The sequence below is a fragment of the Loxodonta africana genome, chromosome 1, assembly GCF_030014295.1.
Source record: "Loxodonta africana isolate mLoxAfr1 chromosome 1, mLoxAfr1.hap2, whole genome shotgun sequence".
Classification (NCBI taxonomy): domain Eukaryota; kingdom Metazoa; phylum Chordata; class Mammalia; order Proboscidea; family Elephantidae; genus Loxodonta; species Loxodonta africana.
In genome coordinates this window covers 151542622-151567345 of record NC_087342.1, presented here as the reverse complement: position 1 = coordinate 151567345, position 24724 = coordinate 151542622, and the positions used below count along the sequence as shown (strand labels likewise).

General features: G+C 38.9%; 1 protein-coding gene across 4 annotated transcripts in view; it reads left to right on the top strand.

Annotated features, from left to right (window-relative positions):
• The window catches only part of MDN1 (midasin AAA ATPase 1), a 180378-nt gene that overhangs the window by 87795 nt on the left and 67859 nt on the right, over nt 1-24724 (top strand). For all 4 annotated transcript variants that reach the window (XR_002784801.2, XM_010602811.3, XM_023543791.2 and 1 more), the window contains 18 exons: nt 1883-2101; nt 2811-3008; nt 4552-4760; nt 5482-5604; nt 7367-7564; nt 9499-9606; nt 9979-10167; nt 12683-12772; nt 12875-13138; nt 13279-13540; nt 15131-15290; nt 16050-16166; nt 17549-17757; nt 20304-20452; nt 20815-21026; nt 21337-21557; nt 22803-22916; nt 24564-24696. Coding sequence is in view for 3 of the 4 variants with exons in the window: in XM_010602811.3 (XP_010601113.2) it covers nt 1883-2101; nt 2811-3008; nt 4552-4760; nt 5482-5604; nt 7367-7564; nt 9499-9606; nt 9979-10167; nt 12683-12772; nt 12875-13138; nt 13279-13540; nt 15131-15290; nt 16050-16166; nt 17549-17757; nt 20304-20452; nt 20815-21026; nt 21337-21557; nt 22803-22916; nt 24564-24696 (3175 nt within the window). In the remaining variant the exon portion in view is untranslated. The remainder of the gene's footprint in view (nt 1-1882; nt 2102-2810; nt 3009-4551; nt 4761-5481; nt 5605-7366; nt 7565-9498; nt 9607-9978; nt 10168-12682; nt 12773-12874; nt 13139-13278; nt 13541-15130; nt 15291-16049; nt 16167-17548; nt 17758-20303; nt 20453-20814; nt 21027-21336; nt 21558-22802; nt 22917-24563; nt 24697-24724) is intronic.

Sequence of the window (24724 nt, the reverse complement as noted above, 5' to 3'; positions counted from 1 at the left end):
CCCTTCCCCTGTGAGGTATTTTTGTCAGTGTTCTATGCTAATTTTGTTTTATAGCAGCATATAAAAAAAAATTGGCATAGTGGTGCTTGTGAAAATATACCTCACAGGGGGAGTGAGCAGTTGGCGAAAAAATGTAGAAGGTATATATTATTTGCATTAAAAATACAGCATATATTTTTGGATTGTATTCTCTATTAAAGTTATATGTAGGTTTTTCCATGTTTTGTTACCTTTTAATATTTTTTTTTAAATGTATATGAACCCATCTACTTTATCTCTAACGATCTTCTGTTTTTTTCAATAATCATGATTTAATTTCCTTATATTACAGGATAAATTTTTCCATTTTCATTAAATCCTTTATAAATTTTATTTTATTTTTTTCACTCTGGAGTGTGGATCCAAATACTTGTATTTGGTATCTGGTTGATGAAACAGTATTTAATTTCTTTTTTCATTATTATTGGAGTTTTTCCCTTGATTTATCATTATAAGTTCTTTTCAAAGGCTTTATTTTTTTTTCTGTAGTAGTATTCAATTGATTATTTTTTTTCTAACTAATTTGTGCTGTGGTTTTGAAGGCTATTTGCTCTATGGTCTACAGTACAGCAGTGCTAATTCCTCATTATTACCTTTTCTTTCTTTTTTAGTTTCTCATTCAAAAATATATACACAAATTTTTTTGTGACAATGGTTACAATTCCTACAATATGTCAGCACTCTCTGCCTTCCTACCCCGGTTCCCTGTGTCCATTCATCCCCTTTTCCTGTTCCTTCTTGCCTTCTCATCTTTGCCCATTTGGTCTTGTATACTTGGTTGAACTAAGATCACGTGTGTTATTGTTTGTTTTATAAGCCTGTCTCATCTTTGGCTGAAAGGTGGACTTAGGATTGGCTTCAGTTCTGGGTTAGCAGGGTGTTATTTCTTTTTTTTTAAACATTCTTTGGTACTTGTACTTTCTTGATAAATGTTTCCTAAAGCCTTCAGAAGTTTAATAAATTGCTCTACAGAATTCAATTTGCATTGCTTTTTTTTTTTTTAAATTGTGGTGAAAATATACATAACAAAGGCCAATTCAACAATTTCTAAAAGTATAGTTTGGTGACATTGATTACATTCAAGTCGTGCAACTGTTCTCGCTGTCCTTTTCTAAATTATTCCATCACAATTAACATAAACTCAGTGCTCCCTAAGCAAAAACTCTCTCTTCCGTTATTGCTTTTAATCTACATGAAAAAAAAAAGGTTTTTTTTTATGTCTCTATCTCTGTCATCTGTCTGTGTGTCTGTCCATCTATCTGCATATATACACTACTTAGCGAGTACTTTCGTTTTCAGATAAGCATTTTACCATTTGTAATTTTATAATTAGAATAGTCATTTATTAGTCACTCAACTTGAAATAGTTTGTGACCCTCCTTATTTGTTAAATTCTTACTGATATGTAAATTAAATACAAACAACCAAAGCTAAATGCTACTGAAAAAGTGGCACTCCCCATTCTAATGAATCAGTTAAAAAGTATAATAAAATTTGTACGTTTTCTAAAATTATTGTGTCCTAACTTCAAAATTCTGTCTGAACATGAACAAATGAATGCTTTTTTTTTAAAAAGCAATTTTTAGGGTAGCCTCTTAGACTGTAATTTTTGAGCTTTTTGTGTGTGTGTCGGGGGGTGAGATGCTATTCATGAACCCTTTGGGAATGCAGTAAAAGTTATGGATCCTCTCCCCCACTTAGAAAAGATGCATGAATGCACATTTATAAACTTTTGCATATCATCTCAAGAGGCACTGACCCCTTCTAGACCATCCATGGGTCCCAGATTACAAACCCTTGTTCTGGGATCTCCCACAAATAGCAAATGTTCTTGCTTCCTTAGGGACTGACATAGCTGAGGTAATGCTGGATTTCATTGACTGGCTGACCCACCAGGAGTTTGGCCGAAGGTGTGTGGTCAGTATCAGAGATATTTTGTCCTGGGTTAACTTCATGAATACAATGGGCGAGGAAGCTGCTTCGAAAAGGCCAGAGGCCATCTCTACCGTGGCAGCTTTTGTCCATGCCGCATGCCTGGTGTACATAGATGGAATAGGTTCAGGTATGTTGTCTGTTACGAGGTGGGATGGAGGGTGAGAGGGAAAGAAGAGCAAGCCCAGGCCTCTGACTTAGATATTTTACAGAATTACTTACACTAACATTTCCATACTGAAAAGGGCTGTCCTTCTCATTTTGCTCCTGCTTGAGAGGTGGCTAATATAAAAGATATTATGCTGAAACTTCACATAGCTTTTAGATCAGGTACTTAGTAAATGTGGAGCAGTGATTATGAATAGAAGGAAGACTATTAAAAATGGTCTCATTTCTGAAGCACTAATTCATAGCGTGAGTGGTCATATTTATAGTTATAACTATTATATATATTATAGCTATTTATAGTTAATGGGCCTGAATTCTTTAATTTGTTTTAAGTTTATTATAGTTTTATAAAATTCATTATTTATGTTCTGTATTTTCAGCCATGAAGATTAGAAATATAAACCAAATGGTTGATAATACTGCATTAGTTACTCAATTTCTAGGCTGATTTATCATTGAGTGGTGGGAATACTTTCTTGAATTAGCTGCTACTAAGCTGATTATCTATAAACTTTGGGGGTCAGACTTCTAAGGACTGCTTACACTGTAGACATCATACATGGGCTGTAATTCTGCTGAGGCCTTGTTTTCCCCAGCAACCTGCACTAAAGCTTCTGCTGAATGGTTGTGAAGCTTGGTGTTGAATGATGGACTGATCCTTTGTCTTTTAGGAATAACTTCTTCTGGGTTTGGTACAGCCCTCTTGGCTCGCAAAGAATGTCTGAAATTCTTAAGCAAGAGACTTTCCAAGATAGTCCGACTTACAGAGTGTCAGAAGAACGAATTGAAGATTTATGACAGGCTCAAGGCCAAGGAATTCACTGGGATAGATAACCTTTGGGGAATTCATCCGTTTTTTATACCAAGGGGTAAGCATGATTTTAAATCAATGACGATTCTCTTCTTATACATAAAAATATTTTGTCCTGTGGTTGTTGCTTTTAGCTGTAGTCTATCAGTCTTAATGATTGTTTTTTTTAACTAATTATCTGAGTTTGAATCTGACGTATAATCAAAATTGTATAAATGGTTCGAAATACATAACTGGCATGTAAAAATAAGGGAAAATGTAGTCTTCAATTTCTGAATAGATTGTCTTATAAAAATACATGTATTCATTAATTATTTGGTGCTCAAAACAAAAGCTTTCCATAGCATCGTTGAGTCCACTTCTCAGTGGACTCATAATTGACCAACAAAGGCCTGTTCACCCAAAATGTATCTTAACTACAGAATCTCGTCTGTTTTTTAAAAAAACAGATTTTGTGACTGCTTGGCATCTGACATGTAGCCTGGCAGTCATAGGCACTCTGAAAATGTCTCTTGTTGGGTGATGGGATAAATGAATGGTTAAATGGGAAATGCAGTAGTTGAGGAGACATCAGGCTTAAGTTCTAATCCCTGCTTTCATTCTAACTAAGTGTGCTTCTACCAAATATTTAAATGAGGCATTTGGATTAGATATATTCTAAAGCACTCTTTAATTTTTTCACATAGTTGCTTCTGTAGCAGGGACATCTGTTACCTATCTCTTCCTTCCTCCCTACATTAATAATTGTCGCCTAAAATATAAGAGGTACAGTGGCAGTTACTGGATGTTCAGTGGTGAACAAAATCAGCCAAGGCTCCTGACCTAATGGCACATTGCCCCTTTCCATCACCTCAGAGCTCTGTATTCTACAGTACCCTCCTTGTCCTGGAGGGGGCCTGCACAACCTAACCATTAGACCCGTACCCTGAGCCACCATGGCAGTATTCAGTGCCCTGTGTAGGCATGGTATCAGTGGCCTGGGACTGCGGTGGGCCTTTTTCTGCTTCCAGGGCTGAGGTAATAGGTGCTATTGTAGTGCATACCCTCCAAACTAGTGTACCAGAAGCTTTTTGTAAGAGAGAGAGTGGCACAGATGTTAGGCCCTCTGAGGCTGTTATTAGTTACTGTTATTAGTTCAGCTACCTTACCGGTCAAGGACATATCCTGGATTGTCTTGGTGGCCTAAAAGCCGTGGATAAACGACTAGTGGATACACCTCACTTATATCTGAATTTTAGGAAAATACCTGTTTCTAAAGGTAAATTACACAAGTACATGTAGTAATTGGAGGTACAGGTAGGTTGTGAAAAGAGACGTGTGTTTGCAGTTAGACTTATGTACCTGTGTATAGGTGTCTCACAGTGGTTAGAGAGGAGCAATCTGAGTAGTGGGCATAATTGAAGAAAGTATGCTACTGGCTATTCCCGTAAAGCATTTTGTAGATCCCAGAGTGGGGAAGTGTTGAAATAGGGGCTAAGAATTTTCACTGCAGATGATACTTCACTGAATGATAGCCATGATGGATTCTGAGCGTGTCGTGTTGACGTTTGCATACAGCTTTGTGGTGTCCAGCTTATATATGGTTTTTCTCTTCATTTAAGGACCTGTCCTTCACAGGAATAATATTGCTGACTATGCACTCAGTGCTGGCACTACAGCTATGAATGCCCAGAGACTCTTACGAGCTACGAAACTGAACAAACCCATCCTCCTGGAGGGTTCCCCCGGTGTGGGCAAGACCAGTTTGGTGGGAGCACTAGCAAAGGCTTCAGGCAACACTCTTGTTCGAATCAACTTGTCAGAGCAGACGGTAAGCTTAGTCTTCTCTAGCTAATGGGGATAGGTAATAAAAAAAAAAAAAAAAAATTTTTTTTTTTGTTAGGTATAGACAGTAGTAAATGTCACTCTTACAGAGTTTCTTAATCAGAAATAGTTACGGGATTGTCAATACCCCAAATATTTCATATGGCGATAAAGACCACAGCAACCTTTGAGACTGATTCTGCTTTGGGTTCATTAATAGCTGACACCTGTATTGTTATCCTCACTGAACTCTTTATTCTCTTTTGAGAGTTACCCACCTCACTGTTTACTGTAATACAATCCCACTTCAGTTGTTTCCTTTCTTAAAAAATTAGTAGAAACAATCTCAAGAAAATATGAGACAGAGATGACAAAGCAAGTGAGATTCTCTGGAAGTGGGACCTGAGCACTGTTGCTGTTGCTTTGTTTTGTTTTGTTTAAGAAGTTCACCAGTTAATTCCCCAAGTCTATCCAGGGTTGAGAACTACTCATCTGGGATGTCAGCTCCGTTTGACTGCTACTTGGAGTATTATGATGAGAAGGTATTTGGGTCATGTCTGGGCTTCTGGAAAGGAGTGCTAGAATTGATTTGTCTATCTTTTTGAGTGTAAGAAGGAAGAGCAGCAGCACAAGGCGCAAGTATTTATCATTTTAGGCTTAGGACTTTGGGATCTAGTTAATGTTTTTATGTAATGTTGGCTTTTCTGTGTTTCCTCCCCTTCTCAAAGGACATCACAGACCTATTTGGAGCAGATCTACCTGTTGAAGGTGGCAAGGCAGGCGAGTTTGCCTGGCGCGATGGCCCATTGCTGGCAGCTCTGAAGGCAGGCCATTGGGTTGTGTTGGATGAGGTGAGGAGAGCGTCCATCATGCCAATGATGAAATCACATGTGGGAGGAGCAGTCCAACTTTTCATAGCTCTGGAACAATTCTCAGTGGGTGATCATGCTGGTGGTTAGTAAAGGCAAATTCTTAATGAAAAGAATCCTCCTTGGTTTCTTTTAAGAAAAAGAAAGGTCACTTGGCAGGAAGCATATACAGAAGCCTCTGTACATATAACCCACAAACTCTTCTACTTTTTTAAGTTTACCTGCAGAGAAAAGCTGCCTCTTGTCTAGTTTGTTCTCTAATCTCTGGCAGGCTTGCTGTATTTGTATTTTATTTCAGAGATCCTTTACAAATAGTGTCAACCACCTCATGTTTAACAGTGCAAAAGTAGAGAGACTAGGAAGAGTTATAGTAAGAAGAGACATGAGAAAATGGTCAGGGTTAGATGTGCGTATTGGATATCAGAGGAACAGAGCCTATCACAAGATACGTGCTGAATCTATGTGACTGACAGCCAGGTTGAAACATGGAACAGTGATGCACAAAATAAAAAAAATTTAAGGTTGTGGCTGAAGGAGTCGGGTCAGTTTGGGATGTGCAATGTTAATTCAGGAAAAGGCTGGGAAGTCGTGTGGTGCTAACATGATTACAGTGATGAAAGTGCTTTAGATGGAGAACTGTGACACAAGCAGCAGCAGTTTTGCTAGATTCAGATGCTGTTGGAAAGCTCCACATCATCAGAGGGAGTGCTGAGCAATCCATCCCCTAACACTGAGCTGGCTGCTGCTGCTCTTGGGCAGACCATCCAGGAGAGGGAGTTTTGCCAGATTTTTGGGGAAAAGATGTCTGATAGAACATTCATCACCCAGAAGAAAAGAATGCCTAGTTTTAAAGCTGAAGGCTATTGATAATACTTATATCTGGTATAAGCGCATCCAGGGATTGCAGGCTTAAACCCTCCTTAGGCATTCTGGATTTGCAGACACACTTAAGACCAGCTTTTAGAACTTAACCTGTTTGAGGAAACACAAAGGAGTTCGTGCTTGTATGTAAATAAGACATTGGACATTCTAGTACAGACCTGTTTTTTGTCTGTTTGCATTTCTTAAATCCACTTTTTCCATGTTGTCTAAAAACCACATGAGTGCTGAACCCGGTGTCTGAAGACCTCCATTTATCCCTTTTCCTTTATGACACAGGAACCCTTTGTAATTTTTTTTTATTGCTCACAAAACAGTCAGTGTAATGTAGCTATGTAGTTCCATTTTATGTTGTTTATATCACAACTTTGAAACCCATTTGGAGATTTTGCTTAGTATTGAGCCAGGAAAGCATGTAAAGAGTAGTCAGGCCTCATCTGTCCCATACATTTATTGTTAAATTTGAAAAAAAGCCAGATTTCGAAAATAAGGTATCTGCATTAGCAAGTTGTTTTTTATGTTATCACCTGTTCACAAAGTGGGTAAACACAGGTACAATTTAACTCTAGAGAAGAGTTTAACTGTCTTTTTTTAATTCAATCTGAATATTCAGTTTACCTAAGAATTGTTGATATATTATTTTACACATTTCAAAATCTCTTTAACATATTATGTGAAATAAAAAGTAGTATATTGAGTGCACATCAACTCATCACTCAGCTTAAATAGAATGTTAACCAAGATTGTTTATGCTTCCTTCCTGAAGATAACAGTCTTACTTTTATACATATTATTCCTTTGCTTTTTGTTGTAATTGTGTAGTGTATGTAATAAAACAAATGTGTGCACTTTCTTCTCCAAATAGCTTAACCTGGCTTCTCAGTCAGTATTGGAAGGACTCAATGCTTGCTTTGACCATCGAGGAGAAATCTATGTTCCTGAGTTAGGAATGAGTTTTCTAGTACAGCACGAGAAGACGAAGATTTTTGGGTGTCAGAATCCTTTCAGACAAGGAGGTGGGAGGAAGGGCTTGCCCAAGTCTTTCCTTAACAGATTCACTCAGGTAAGATTTGCTGTTGCAAGACCAAAGGTGCAGTTTTAGGGCTGATAAGACTGCTCACCCTTAGCTGTTAGGATGCTCCCTGTGAGAATGAGAGTTTAATGTTTATTCAAACATTACATCAGTTTAATGTTCTGCTTCTCAGTTTCATGTCTTTGTGTGATGATTATTCATGATTCCATCATCACTTCTCTCCCGCCCTGAATCACTGGTTTGAACTGGTGTGTTGTCAGCTGGAAGAGAGGAAGGCCATCACCCTCTTCAGGATTCGGTTACTGCACTCATTGAGGAAGGCCAATCTTTTTTTTTATGCTTTAAGTCAAAGTTTACAAATCAAGTCAGTCTCTGATACAAAAATTTATGTACACCTTGCTATATACTCCTAGCTGCTCTCCCCTTAGACAGCACACTCCTTCTCTCCACCTGTATTTCCATGTCCATTCAGCCCGCTTCTGTCCCCCTCTGCCTTCTTATCTCCCCACCACACAGGAGCTGCCCACATAGCCTCGTGTCTACTTGATCCAAGAAGTTCACTCCTCACCAGGATTGTTTTCTGTCCTATAGTCCAGTCCAATCCCTGTCTGAAGAGCTGACTTTGAGAATGGTTCATGTCTTGGGCTAACAGAAGGTCTGGGGACCATGACCTCCGGGGTCCTTCTAGTCTCAGTCAGACCATTAAGTCTGGTCTTTTTACGAGAATTTGAGGCCTGCGTCCCACTGCACTCCTGCTCCTTCAGGGATTCTCTGTTGTGTTCTCTGTCAGGGCAGTCATTGGTTGTAGCCGGACACCATCTAGTTCTTCTGGTCTCAGACTGATGTAGTCTCTGATTTATGTGGCCCTGTCTCTTGGGTTAATAATTACCTTGTAGGGTCTTTGGTGTTCTTCATTCTACTTTGCTCCAGGTGAGTTGAGACCAATTGATGAATCTTAGATGGCCACTTGCTAGCTTTTAAGACCCCAGATGGCTCTGTCCAAAGTGGGATGCAGAATGTTTTCTTAATAGATTTTATTATGCCAGTTGACCTAGATGTCCCCTGAAACCATGGTCCCTGAACCCCCGCCCCTGCTACGCTGGAGGAAGGCCAACCTTTGATCTTTAATACATCTGTGCAATCTATTGAAACATTAAAAACGTTTTATAATGAAAATGAAATAATGCATTTTAATTGAAGAAGACTACCATGAAGAATAAAAAAATCTATATTCCCAGTACCAATGTCAATCATTATTAACATTGTGGTGTTTTTTTCTTTTTGCCTTTATTTCTGGAGTGTTGTGTATATACACATTCTATGTTTTATACTTTTCTTTCAACAGATTTTCTTAAAAAATCATTCCCTTAATAATTGAGAGGAGGTTAATAACTCATTTTGTGAATTATCCAGATTAAAAAAAAAATTTATTATTTGCTTTAATAGCTGTTTTGAGAATTTGGCAAATCTAGAGATTTGGGAATGCCTCTATGTTAGTTTTCCTTAAAGTCTCTGTCCCTTGAGAATTAAGAACGTGCTGAGTATCTTTTAAGAGTATTTTATCATGAAAAATTTCAAAGATATTGAAAAGTTTAACATGCTTTAGAGTGAACAGTCATATCCCTACCATATAGATTTTTTAGAGCATTTTACATAATAATACATAGAAATTTTAAAGCAAATCCATTTTTAAAATGAATTGCATGTATCTTTTCATATCTTTAATTCACCACAGTTGAGCTAAAAAAAAAAAAGCTTCTGTTGCTTTATATTTTAAACATTATATATGATTCTGTATCCAAAAATGCTGTCAAAGAAATTTCTGAAACTGGAAATTACATATTTTACTGAGGTATTGCTACTTTGTTGTTAAATAAAAATTTCACGTGAAATGTGGTAGTCATTTTTGGTGTTTGGTAAAGAGAAACAATGACAGTTCTTCATGTTATTTTTAAAATTTATAGGTCTTTGTGGATCCCCTTACAGTAATTGACATGGAGTTCATTGCCAGTACTTTATTTCCAGCCATTGACAAAAATATTGTTAAGAAAATGGTTGCTTTCAATAACCAGGTGAGTTCTTCATTTTCCTTGCTATATTTGTACCGGCATTTTCGTAACATAAGTATCTCCCAAACTACTGGTCCCTAAAAAAAAAAAATTTTTTAAAATTTTTTATAATAGACAAATCAACTTGAACTACACATTTCTAGTGTAAGGCAAGCTTCTCGTTTGACGGTTACAGCAATCACTTCTGTTTTGTGTGTACCAATTTTAATGCTTACAAGCAATTCCTGGCATTTAGAAATCAGGGTTGAGAAAAGGAGGCATCTGAATCAAGCCTGTTAATTTCTGTTTCAGATTACATTTGCATTTGTAGTACATTGAAAACAATGTAGTGCTTGGCAGTGAGACAAGTTTCTCAATGAGGGTACTTCTTTCCAGATCGATCATGAAGTGACTGTTGAGAAGAAATGGGGGCAGAAAGGAGGACCCTGGGAATTCAACCTCCGGGACCTTTTCCGCTGGTGTCAGTTGATGCTGGTTGACCAGTCCCCTGGGTGTTATGACCCTGCTCAGCATGTGTTTCTGGTCTATGGTGAAAGAATGAGAATCAGGAAAGACAAAGAAAAGGTGAGTGTCACCCTTGCTCTGTGTGTTTCTGTTCATCAGAAAGTTGATTTGTGAGAAAAAGAGCGTACTGACACTAATAATACCAGGTCCACCGAAGCAGCTTGGAAATTTAGGAGTTAAGAGAACATACTAAACGTTCACCTATCTTAGGGTCTCGCAGTTTAGAATAGTTTATTTTGGAGGATGCAATTTGCTTATCCATCTAAATCTCCATGGTTGCAAACCTTCTTAAAACAGTAGTAGAGAACTAGGTCTTCGTCATCTTTCCAGGCTCAGAGTTGGGAAGCAGTTGGAGACAGACAGGTCACCTAGTAAAAGGACAAGTTTTGTTTTTTGTTTTTTTTTTAATAACTATCAAATTAGAAAATATATAGGAAATATGTTGTTATTAGTTGCCATTGAGTCAGTTCTGACTCAGTGGCAACCCCATGTGTGCAGAGTAGAACGTCTCCATAGGATTTTCAAGGCTGTGACCCTTTGGAAGCAGTTTTGGTGTCTTCTGAGGTACCTCTGGGTGGATTGAAACTGCCAACTTTTCAGCTAGTAGTTGAGTACTTAATCATGTGGGCCACCTAGTCACTCTGTAGGAAGTATAAATAGAGCTAAAGAGAGGTTATTCTGTAATAGGAAATTAAAATAACCCTTAATAGTAAAATAGAAAATGACAAGAATTTCTGACTTCTAACTTAACTTATAATTATTCATGCATTTTGCTTCGTTGCATTTAAAGTTTTGCCTCACTGGATGCTCATAAGAGCTGTATGTAGGAGGTGCTATCATGATCTCTTTCAGATGAGGACCTAAGGCTCAGAGTCCTGGTGCGTCCTGGTGACTCACAGGTCCTAGCTGCCAGGGCCGGCCCTCTGACCCAGGCCTTCTTCACTTTGTCTGGCATTCCTTCTACTACACCACAGCTGTTTGAAAAACGAATTAATTAAAATAGTGATCCACTCATTAGAAGCGGTAACTTCCTTGTTGAAATGAGAAGGTGTGGTTAGCCTGTTGCATACACAGTGTTCACACACTTTGCATTCTGTTGTGTTCAGCCGGGATACCTTTTTATGTTGTATCCAGAGCCTAGCCAAACAGCCTACTTATTACCTGCAAGTGACCTTCAGTCTTTATATTAGGAGAAAGTTTGCGGCTAGTATAACAGTTTTGTTGAGATGTAATTTATATGCCATCATCTAGTATTTTAGTTTATCTATTTTCTAGTTTTTGGTATTAATTACGGTCAGATATTGGCAAGTGATGGGGCAATTTATGTTAGTCAAACGGTGGATTACTGTAGGGTGTGGAAGATCCAACACTCCTCCAATTCAGACTTACTGTAATTCACCAAATAGGTGTTTCCTGAGGAAAAAATGTCAGGAAGGAGGCATTCAAATAATAGGAGAAAGACTATAAAAGTTGGAAAGTTTGGGGTGAATTAAATATGATTTTATAAAACCAAATGAACCCAGCTGTATTATGAAAGCATTTGCAACCTTAACCCTCTAGTGGAGTAACAGGGAGAGTAGATCATAGGCTTAGTATGAGATCAGAAATTGCCCGGACCCAGAGGTAAATGATGGTCACACTTTCCCATAAGCTGCTTTTAGTCTCATAGGCATTGTTTGGCACTGATTATAATTTTACCTTTGTTATTTTCATTCTGACTTGAATGCAGTGTATATTAATAATTATTAATATGAGTATGCTTTTTTAGTTTTGAAATTCAGTGTAAATTTGTTTTATGTGGCTTTAATTTTTCCTCCTGCCATGGGAAACAAAGTTTTTTTTCACCTTGCCTCCTAACACATCTTAGATTCTCTGAAGAAATCCAAAGAGAAAATAGAGTTAACAGGAAGTTTTCTAACAGTATTCCTGCTTAAAAAGGATAACTGCATGTAAACAGTTGGTTAGAGTTAGAGAACTAACTCTGATTGTCATCCCTACATAAATACTTGGAGGAATAACATGGTATTTTTGGAATCAGACCGGTTTAGATTAAAAATCACTTACCCACTGTGTCCAAATCACATAATTTATGAATCCAATTTTCCATATCTATAAAATGGAAATGCTATCTATTTTGCAGGGCTATAAGGATCAGAAATGATGTAGATGGTCAATAAATGGTCATTGTTCTTCGTATCACTATTATCTTCTGTCCTCTTTTTACGTGGCAATTTGAATCATGCCAGCAACTTCCTTTTTCATCTTTAGGTTTACCTTAGTGTCCATGGCTTTATTTTAATTTATGGTATATCCTTGCTGGACTCTCAGAAAATTTGGAAATACGAGACTACACTGTTCTTGAGCCAAAGTTTCCCTGCATTCTGAAGAATTAAATGTAGTCTATACTTTTTTATAATAGAAAATACAGAAGGCTACTAAAATGGTGACTAGTGTTCTCAGAATATTGTGACTCATAGCATTATGCATGTTTTCTAGAAATAATTCATTCTAGAAGGTTTGGCTAAGAATTTGGTGGAGTGATTTGTGTTTTGATTGCATCATCTTCTTCCTTTAGGTCATTACTGTATTCAAGGATGTGTTTGGCTCAAATTCTAACCCATATACAGGAACCAGGCTATTTCATATCACCCCCTATGATGTACAGGTGAGGGGAGCGAGATCGTCCTCTGTTCTTTGACAGTTTTCTATGGTTTTTTCTCTTCTACTACCAGACCGCTTGTGATATCTCACTGGTGTGTCTTTTCAGCTGGGCTACTCCATCCTTACCCGTGGCAGTTATGTTCCTCACCCATCCCGCCGACCCCTGTCGCTCCTGCACCAGTCGTTACAATCCCTGGAGTCGATCATGAAGTGTGTGCAGATGAGCTGGATGGTCATTCTTGTGGGACCAGCCTCTGTGGGCAAGACCAGCCTGGTGCAGCTTCTGGCACACCTTACTGGCCACACGTTAAAGATCATGGCTATGAATAGTGCAATGGACACTACTGAGCTTTTGGGTGGATTTGAGCAGGTAACTTGTCTGCCTTCAAAATTTCAGGCAAAAAATAATAATTGCCATGGTCCTATGGATGGTATTCTGTGTTGGTGGTGACTGTAGATCCTTTGACTGACCAAAGGGTGTGATGAACACATGTGCTCTGGAAATTGCAGGTGGATCTTGCACGCCCTTGGAGGCAGCTGCTAGAGAAGGTGGAGGGCACTGTAAGGGCACTGTTAAGGGACAGCCTCCTTATTAGTGCTGATGATGCGGAAGTAGTGCTGCGAGCCTGGAGTCACTTTCTTCTGATGTATAAGCCCAAATGTCTTGGAGAAGGTGGGAAAGGTATCACGATGGAGATTGTCAATAAGCTGGAAGCAGTATTATTGCTTATGCAGCGACTCAACAATAAAATAAACTCATATTCCAAGGCAGGTATGTGTGCTTGAATGTGCATGTCAGATACTTGTTATATAGTGTCCATTTGCAGGTAATACATTTATAAATGAAATGCCCATAATTTTTAAGTTAATGATTTTTAATCAAAACTTCAGAATCTTTGGATTAGAAAGTAAAGTGAACTAGAGGTATTTAGGATTGGTGTTCCTAAAGAAGCAAACAGGAATGAAATCGCTTGCTGAGCTTTATAGTTCATTTTGTGGATATATAATGATAAGTCACTTGTGTATAAAACTTTATTTTTTGTTGGCTTATTTTCACTTTTTTTAAAAAATAATTTTTAAAGACATTGAGAGCATTTTAAATTGTAGACTAGGAGTCTGAATTGATAGTTTAGTTGTTTATTCATTTATTATAGAAAGTGGAAGAAATACACCAGTCTGTGTCATGTACAGTTAACATATTAGAGTGCAAATTTCTGGGTGTGGAGGAGCATGCCCCTCGGGGGGGTAACAGGTAAACGCCCTTAGGTTGAGTCTGTCACGGTGATGATCATCCTTTACTTACAAAGCTTGAGCTCCTTACTCTGGCTGGTGGAAATTGGATTGAGTCCTAGCCCTGTGTAAACTCCAGGAATTGTCCTTTCCTTGGAAGTTTTTTTTGCTCATCGTTACGGAACTTCGCCCTTTATATGCAGATTGTTATTTGGCCAAAGACTCCAGGAATCCTTATCCAGGTTTCTGGAACTCTTTCTCTGGGTAGCTCCCTCCTCTCTAGTGCTCTGCCCCTCACTTCAGCTGCCTCAGCCTCACTGGACTCCAGTCTGCTTCAACTCAGTGAGACCTCTGAAATCTGGATTCCTTCTCCCCGTCCTGGAGTCTAGGAATTGCCTCCAGAAATCCAGGACCATCACCTGACTTCACCTTCTTTGTTTCTCTTCCTTCCAGGATCACAGCCTGTTCCGTTTCTGAAAGCATTGTTTCATATATTTGCCCTGTTTTCTAACTGCTAACAGTGGGACATGAATTGTGAACCTTGTTATTTCCTCACAGCTAGGAGGAGGAGTCCAACATGTATTACTTTGTGATATGAAAAAGGGTCATAAAACAATTTCCAACAAAAAAAAGATTGAAAGGGAAGATTAAAAAATTTCTAGGGAAGGGCTATATGAACTATAAAGCAGTAGGCAAATAGTGCTTTATTTATTTAGCACCAGTTATTACTATAGTCACATGATACCTTCACTGTGACAGAAGCCCAGGTTAGCAGCATTGAATGCACTGTAACAACCTACAGCAGTTTTATAATACAAATACAGAAGTAGGCAGAAAACATCCTCCTGCCACTTAAGGAACTAAAACAAGGGTATTTACCTTCTCCATCATCCTAGAGTAAACTCTTGAGTAACTAGCCATTGATTCGGGAAGCCACTAAGAAGTATTTTTTTGCCCCAAACCTGATATTGTAATATTTAAACAAAAATAAAACTCCTTTTCTCTATAAGAAACTTAAAAACAAAATTGGGCCGGAAGTTTGTAGCTGTCCTTTAATAAGCTTTGATTTTTGTGATTGCCTTGGTTTCTAACCAAGTGCTGTGGATAGTGATTCTTGCCTGTAACATTTCAGAGTTTGCCAAACTTGTGGAAGAGTTCCGGGGCTTTGGGTTGAAACTCATGCAGTCAGTCAGTGGTCGCACCCACGGCACGTTTGAATGGGTTGACAGCATGTTGGTTCAGGCCCTGAAGTCTGGAGACTGGCTTCTGATGGACAATGTGAACTTCTGCAAGTAAGAACCTCATACACAATCATGAGTAGACCATTTTGAGATTTGGGATGTGCTGGTCAGCGTAGAAACTTAGGTGGAGGTTCTGGTATTTTTAATCCACTGTTTTTCTTAGCTAGAAACACACCCTCAGCCATATTCTAGCAAAATTGCACTATTTTTCTAAACAACGGCCTTTGAGTTAGGCCTTTTTATGTTAGGATCTGTCAAGTCAGTCTGGAATCTTCCTTTCATTAAGTGCCCTTCTTTATTGGAGATTTTGAAAGGGATGATCTGACACAGGGCAGGCATTTAGTAAATGTGTTATTGTGGTGACAGCAATTAATCCGTGTATCACTTTTCATCCCCAAGAAAGGAAAAGGGCACAGAACATATACACTTAACATAAGGGAGGCTACTACATGTAGGTTTTTTCTGAATGTTTCAAATTGAAATCCATTTACCTTTAAAAAGATTTAATAATGTTTAGGAATGAAGGAGGGAAAAAAGGAGAGGGGAATAGTTCCAGGAACCTTCTATCATTTTCTTTATTTGTTCAACAAATATTTTATGTAATTATAGTGTATGAAACTCTGGGCTTTGTGCCTTGGTAGTGAATGGGGAATAAAGCAGAAACGTACACTAGAAAAGGATCACAGTTCCATAGGTGAGGGTGACTTGTACTTGAAGGAGGCATGGGTCAGGAGCCGCGAGAGGCCCCTGCGTGGAGAGCAGGGCCAGTGCAGCAGGCCAGCCTGCTCACATCTCTACTCCCTCTCGTAGCCCGTCGGTGCTGGATCGTTTGAATGCTTTGCTTGAACCTGGAGGTGTCCTCACTGTTAGTGAGAGAGGAATGATAGACGGAGCCATTCCCACGATAACACCAAATCCCAATTTCAGGTATTTATGCCTCTTAGCTATCTTTCTAAGAATCTTACAATCTCGATAGTAGAGGTGGGCATTCGGCAGGACCTCCTTATATATTATATTCATGTACCATGTCATGAACATGCTCACCCATTCATTGATGTAGTTAATAATTTATTCAGAATCTACTAATTGCCAGGCACTAATAGGGTCTGGGGCACAGGTATAAACAAGGGAGGCTAGGTCCCTGGCTCCGTGGGCCCTATTACACTTTAGAGAGGGGAGTACATGAGAAAAAAAATTGTGAAAAGTCTAATAGGTTGAGATAGAAAGTACTTGGGGGTGGGGAGTATTTCAGATTGAGGAGCAGCATTGGCCCCTCAGATCACATTATTCTGAGAAAAGTCATGGAAAGATTTTGATCAAGGGAGTGATATGAGCTGATGTGTGGTTTAAAAAATTACTCTGGAACTGTACTGTCTGTACAATAGCCATTTGCCAATTGGATATGGCTGTTCACATTTAAATATATATACAGTTTTAGTTTCTCAGTTGCTTAGCTGCATTCACGTGCTCAAGTCCACAATTCATGTAGTTCATGGCTACAAGATTGGTGAGTGCAGCTGTAGAACATTTCTGCCATTGCAGGAAGTTCAGCTGGACAGCTCTCTTGTGGAAGTTTTGTGACCTGTAAACCTGCTGGTGAAGTATGGAAGCAAGGAGACCAGGTTACAAGCATTTTGCAGGAGCTGAAAGTAACTGTCAGGCCAGAGATGATGTGATAACTATAGCTAGGGTAGTCACAGAAGTGAGACTTGCCAGTGAATTTGTTGAATGAGAAAAAGAGGGAGCAAGGACGACACTGGAAGTTTCTGCCTTGAGTAATTGGGTGAATGCAGGTGCCATTCAGTGAGAAAAGAAAGACTGGTGGAGAAGCAGTTGTGGCCAGTGGTGAGTCAGCAGTTCCGATTTGTGAGATGGCAGAGGGCCAGGTGGAGATAAATATATGAAACTAATTGTTTAGAATAACATACTCCTCTCTTTTTTACTCTTGGTAGGTGAATTAAAATGATGAATTAACACTGCTTTATTTGGGGGATGTATGAGAGTAGGATTTTTTAAGTTCTCAGATAACACTAAAGGTACACTTGAAGTACAATACATAGTTCCTTAAAGTACAATACATAGTTCCTTAGGAAACAGAATTAGAGAAACTGATTTGTCATAATGAGGTACTTGGGAAATAGAAGATGGTGTACAGGTAAAGGTAGCCAACTTTGAGTTAGTGGTGTCTCCTTTGATTAAACTCCCTGAAGATGAACCACATAAGATTTGCCTTTACCTGTTGTTCCTTAACAGCAACATTGGTTGCACTGGGATTTTAATTTTTTTTTTTTTCTTTGCTATGTTACTAGGCTTTTTCTCTCAATGGATCCTGTTCATGGAGAAATATCCCGAGCTATGAGGAATCGTGGGCTTGAAATCTACATTTCAGGAGAAGGAGATGGGAGCATCCCAGATGACTTGGATTTGAAAGTTCTTCTGCACAGCCTTGGGTTGGTGGGGGACAGTGTGTGTGACACCCTCTTGGCTCTACACACAGAGACCCGAGGAGCTGTTGTAGGTGAGGAGCCTGACTTCTGGGCTTTTGTAGAGTTTCAGTCCTATAGAAATTTATATGGGTAACTTTGCAAAGATTGGGAATTATAGAACGCTTAACTGTGCTCATGTGGTACCTGTAAGAGGCAGTCGTTTGAATAGAACAAGGGGATACTGCATGGTTTAAAATCAGCAAAGGTGTGTGTCAGAGTTGTATCCTTTCACCATACTTACAGTCTGTATGCTGAGCTAGTAATCCAAGAAGCTGGACTATATGAAGAACAGGGCATCAGGATTGGAGGAAGACTCATTAACAACCCGTGATATGCAGATGATACAACCGTGCTTGCTGAAAGTGAAGAGGACTTGAAGCACTACAGCCTTCAATATGGGTTACACCTTAACATAACAAAACCAAACCCAGTGCCATCGAGTCAATTCTGACTCATAGTGACTCTACAGGACAGTAGAACTGCCCCATAGAGTTTCCAAGGAGTGCCTGGTGGATTCGAACTGTTGACCCTTTGGTTAGCAGCTGTAGCAATTAACCACTACGCCACCAGGGTTTCCACCTTAACATAGAGGAAACAAAAATCTTCACAACTGGACCAGTAAGCAACATGATGATAAGTGGAGAAAATATTGAAGTTGTCAAGGATTTCATTTTATTTGAATCCACAATCAATGCCCACAGAAGCAGTAGTCAGGAAATCAAACAGTGTATTGGGTTGGGCAAATCTGCTGCAAAAGACTTCTTTAAAATGTCGAAAAGCAAAGATGTCACCTTGAGGACTAAGGTGTGCCTGATCCAAGCCACGGTATTTTCAGTCACCTCATATGCGTGTAAAAGCTGGACAATGAATAAGGAAGACTGAAGAAGAATTGACACCTTTGAATTATGGTGTTGGCAAAGAATATTGACCATACCATGAACTGCCAGAAGAATGAACAAGTCTGTCAGGGAAGAAGTACAGCCAGAATGCTTCTTAGAAGCGAGGGTGGCGAGACTTCATTTCATATACTTTGGACATGTTATCAGGAGGGACCAGTCCCTGGAGAAAGTTTATCATGGTTGGTAAAGCAGAGGGTCAGTGAAAAAGTGACAGACCCCAAATGAGATGGATTGACATAGTGGCTGCAGCAATGGGCTCAAACAAAGCAATGATTATGAGGATGGCGTAAGACCAGGCAGCATTCCATTTTGTTGGACACAGGGTCACTATGAGTTGGAACCTAGTCGCTGTTACCTAACAGCAGCAATAGAAATATGTTATTCCATTTGACTGCTCATCCAGGAGTTCTTACATTTAGTGTACACAGAATAGAAATTTCCAGGAAAGCTTGTTGAAAATGTAGATGTCCAGCCTCCTGTCTTCCCTCAAAGAGATTGTGTTGAACAGTTCTGGAAGAGGCACGAGAATCAATATTTTTTAAGAAGCTCCTCGGGTAATTCTGGTAGCTGCTTCAGAGTTCCACACCTTGAGGGACACTGCTTTAGGCATGAGATTCATGAAGTTTGCCCCTCATATTCAGGGCCATTATTGAGCCTCTTGAAGGTGGAATAAAGAGAAAAGTTTGAGTTGTTTAAAACAGACAGGTATGACTTTGAAATGTTGAAAAATACAAGAAAGAGCAATAATAATAATAAACAAAGTGCTGTTTATTGAATAACTACTATGTGTTAGATACAGTGCTAGTTGCTTATTCTCACATCAGTTCTGCAAAGCATGTATTTCCATTTTATAGATAAGGCTCAGAGAGACTGAACTACTGGTCAAAGGCAACAATTAATAATGACATTTGGATTTAAAAGTAGGAGTGTTGGATTTCAAAGCCATGGTCTTTTATGAGGTCATGCTCACTTTGTCACCTTCAGGTCTTCAGTATTAGATTAAAGATGTGTGATGAGGGTTTATCACACCTGTGAATGAGTCATCTGGTCACTTCACCACAATATACTGCAGATAGAGAAGGAGAATAAGAGGGAAGTAATATGAATGTTTCCACAAGTCCACTGTGCCCTAGGAAGACCCTAGAGTCCACTTAGATGTTCTAAAACCATAATCTGGGTAGAGTTGAGTGGAAGAAGGTTTGATCTAAAGGTGGAATTTATCTATTTCATTGGAGATTTTATAGAATCTAATTGTTCATAGATGGCAGTGTTTTTTCTTTTTTTTTTAATTGTATTTATTTTCTTGAAAATACACACAGCAAAACATATACCAATTCAACAGTTTCCAAATGTACCATTCAGTGACATTGATTATATTCCTCGAGTTGTACAACTGTTCTCACCCTCCTTTTCTGAGTTGTTCCTCTGCCATTAATAAACTCACTGTTCGCTAAGGTTGCTATCTAATCTTTGAGTTGCTGTTGTCACTTTGATCCCATAAAGATAGTTCTTAAAAGAGCATAATACTCAAGGCAGGCCTTTTTTTTTTTTTTTTTTTTTTTACTAGTTAAGCTAGACTATTGTTCGATTTTAAGAAAACTTTAGGGGCTATTTTTGGGGTTAAGGTTTAAAGATTATCTCAGGGGAGTAGTCTTGGGTACAATATTTTTTCTTTATAGGTACTCCAGTGTCTTCAGTGTCAACTCTGATTCAGACAGCCATACTCATTGTCCAGTATCTGCAGCAAGGAATGAGTTTGGATAAAGCCTTTTCTGAAGCATGCTGGGAAGTATACGTCTGTTCCCAGCATTCACCAGCAAACCGGAAGGTACCATGAAGTGTTTCCAACAGCTGTTTAAGTTATAATGTACCACATTATTGACCAGAAGGAAATTCTTTTTATAGATGGCAACTTTAATGGTCTAAGAGAGTTGACCACTGCAGTTTGCTAATAGACATCTGGTGTCCAGTTACTTTCTTGGAAAATTGCTCAGATATAAATATTTCTTACATGAAACAATGGTCATCAGAAAAAGTAGGATTTAACTGTGGTGTTGTACACTGAAGAATGTATATGAGGGCTATTGTGAGATGCTCACATAGGACCTAGAAAACTGTTATTACACGGTCTGGTAGTTTTCTGGTAATAATGGCACTTATATCTTGGTGTGTGTTTTTGTCTCCTGCCAGCTTGTACAGGCATTACTGGAGAAACATGTTTCTTCTCTGCGAGCACATGAAACCTGGGGTAACTCCATTCTTGCCCTGGGACTATGGCCAGATTCTCTGCCCTCAGCTCTCTTTGCTACTGAAGATTCTCACCTCTCTGTAGTCCGAAGTGATGGACAGATCTTAGCATATTGCCTCAACAGGATGAGCATGACAACCAGCAGCTGGGCAAGGTCAGTGGAAACTCAAGTGAATGTGTCTCTCTGGCACCTTGACTAGTTTTTGTCTTTGCTGATAATGGCCATGACCCAACATATTCAACCAGAACGTTATGTGGTCTACTCTTATCCAGCTGCCATGGTTTTACTGTTCAATGTGGCTCCCCATTTATTAGCTGTATGTTTTAATCGTCATTTGTGGGGGACTCATTTTTCCCCCATTACCTCTGTGATCCATTATTTGTAAAATAATTTTCTTGGTTCTTGGAAATGTGAAACACAAAGTTATTCTAACACTAACTTTGCTCATTTCAATGAATTTCAGGAGCCAGCCTCTTACCTTGCAAGACTTAGAAAAAATTATGCAGTCCTCCAATCCTGAGAATCTGAAATTCAGTGCAGTCGAAGTGAATACATATTGGATCGATGAACCGAATGTTCTGGCCATGGCTGTTAGATTGCTCATAGAAAGAGCAACCAATCAGGATTGGATGCTCAGAGTTAAATGGCTTTATCATTTAGCCAAGAATATACCTCAGGGGCTTGGTGAGTAGAAAAGCTTAATTTGTATAATGAGGTAATTTATGTACACTTATCCTGTATACAAGTACATGTACACTCATCTTGGAAGAAGTACAACCAGAATGGTCCTTAGAAGCGAGGATGGTGAGACTACATCTCACATACTCAGGACATGTTATCAGAAGGGATCAGTCCCTGGAGAAGGACATCATGCTTGGTAAAGTAGAGGGCCAGTGAAAAAGAGGAAGACCCTCAACAAGATGGACTGACCCAGCGGCTGAAACAGAGGGATCAAGCGTAGCAATGATTATGAGGATGGTGTAGGACCGGGCAGTGTTTTTGTTCTGTTGTGCATAGGGTCGCTGTGAGTCAGAACCAACTTGATGACACCTAATAACAACAACAGTCCTGTGTCAGTACTTCCGCAGCTGTGTTGTTCTGTGGCTGCACTGTTAAAATGACATCTCAGAGATCCCCTAGCAAGAACTTTGTGACTTATCATCACTATTTGTGTCACTGTTAAAAAAAAAAATTAAGAAACAAGTCTGCCCTTAGAAATGTATCACAAGAAAACCTTTCTTCCCCATCTTAGAATCAGTCCATATTTCTATCACATTCAAAAGGAAGGTACTATATTAATATTACTTTATATATTTTGAACATCTTGCTTTTTTGTTGTAATACTGCTACACAACTATTTTATCTGGGTAAAGTGTTGTTTTTGTTAATTTCACTTCCACTAAAAGTGCTTAAGATTCTAATCTTATTTCAGTTCTGGTTCTCCAAGTTGTCTTAGTTTCTCAGTATTTTTTCTTTCTAAGAGGGAACATGATAACAGCAATATTACTTGGGCTGCAGAAGTACAAGACATGAAATTTACTGGTAGAAATTGCTAATGACAGTAATTGAGTTTACTTGAGCCTTTCTGTCCCATGAGAACTTGTTGAAGGCATATTATTGAGTGGCATATATGGTTATCTGCTCACATGCGTGTAGAGAGAGCTCGTATGCATATTCTTATCTGTACTGTCTGGTACAGTAGTCACTGGGCACAGGTGGCTACTGAAATCTCAGCATAAGTTAATGAAAAATAAAATCTAAAAGTGGGTCCCTCAGTTGCACTAGTCACATTTCAGGTGCTTAGTAATCACACACGGCTAGTGGGTTCTCTGTCTGACAGCACAACTATAGAACATTTTCATCATTGCGGAAAGTGCAGTCATACAGCATTGCTTTAGATACTGACCTTTGCTTTTCCTTCCTCCACAGAGTCAATACGGATTCATTTGGAAGCCAGTGCTGCATCTCTTAGGAAATTTTATTCAAATTCTCTCTCGGCTGGGGTCAGTAATGTCATCAAAATACTGCAACCAAATATAACAGGTACTGTACCTTTGGTTTCTAACTCTCAGCACCGTTCTGAAAAGGCATCCATTGAGTTCCATGGGAAAAAGACCTCTCCGAGCTCCCACCCTAACAAAAAAAACAGTGTTTGCAAGAAGGCTCAAGTACAGAGATGCAAATTATGCTTCTTTGCAATTATTTGTTTATCCTTCAGCTTTTGAAAGAGGCTGTTGATACACACGTTGTGGAGAGAACATGGGAGCTGAAGGCTGGCTCTGGTCCCGACTTCGCCTGGAAATGACTCGTGCCCACATTTGAAAAATGGGGAATCTAAACTCTTACTTCTCCGACATCCCTTCCGCTTACAACATTGTGTGATTTATTAGTACTGTTAACAGGAAGAGATTTGAACCATGAGCTATTTGAGCTGAAGGGAAAAATATACAGGATCAATTTCTTCAGAAAATGTAAAACTTCAATGATCAAAGTTACAAAGCCTTAACAACAAAGTTTTAAAATCTATAATGATAAAAGAAATGGGCATCCCAGCTATCTAATCAAGTGAGGTATTCAGGATTTCTATTTTTTAAATAAGGAATAGTAGAGCAAACTTATTTACTAGAATAGAACAATATAATTTGATTGAACATAGCATTACTAAGGAAAATAGGGGCAAAAAAATCCTTTGCTGTTCAACCAATTACTTATGTACAGTAAAGGTAATGGGGTGAATGGTTGGGAAGAAATCAAACACAGAGAAAACTACTGTGGTAGTCAGGTTGTGGCTGAACTAAATTAAGGATTTCCAGTTATGAAAGGATTGTGGTCTTTGGGAGAACAGTTCTAGAGACAGTAGCAGGTTCCTTTTTCAGCAGATATTTCTTGTCCACTGTTTGAACACATTGACTGTACTTCACCTTCTTTTCCATTGTGTAGGTGTGTTTTTCTTATTGGACTTTAGAACATGGGCTCCTTTGCTGTCCACAGTAGGCCCTCGTTGTACTCTGGTGGATGCTTTTGAAAACTGAAGTGGACCACTGTACCATCCTGCCCCGCCAACTTCAAATTAGTGCTGCTATCGTTTTTGTCTTGTTTCCCTGTCTCTAACCCTGTCCAGAGATTGGTCTTCACAATCTTTGGAGAAGGTTAAAGTCTTCTCACTGGTTCTTTGCAAAAGAGGTTTCATATCTGAGCCAAAGGAGTAGTACAAGGCTGCAGCAGGAGGCACTTGACTGTAAAGAAATGGCTTTTGAACCAAATAATCTTGAGTTGTTTATCTTATTGTAAGCAGATAATGAAGAGCTATCCCCATTTATTTCTGCCACAGCGGTTAGTTTTTTTGTGGTTAATAGTGATAGATTGGGCAATTAAACCTGTGGATTCTTTTCAGACCAGTAGTGGGACCTGAGCAGGTGAATGCCTTGATTGTAATGTTTATGTTCTAACGGGGGTTATCTTTATATCCCGCAATGGTATACATTTTCAGGACTAGTAGATATTTTGCATTTGAAAAGGAAATAGGGTAAAAGTTGTTGAACCCTTCTAGTATCTAGTAACATCATTTTCCCGTTCTGCCTCATCCCCATCAGGACTGATGTGATCAAAATAAAATAAAACATTCAACTGAAATACGCCAGGCAAGGAGTTTTAGCACAAAATTCTTTTTTTTTTTTTTTTTTCTACTAGAGGAATTTGTGATCCCTTTGGATCCCCGATGGAATATTCAGGCTCTGGACATGATTAGAAATTCCATGGACTTTGACCCACAAACGGACCAGTCTGAGCAGCTCTTTGCCCTTTTAGAATCTGTTGCAAACAGGTAGGTGAAGTCTGCTGCTCTAAGTATG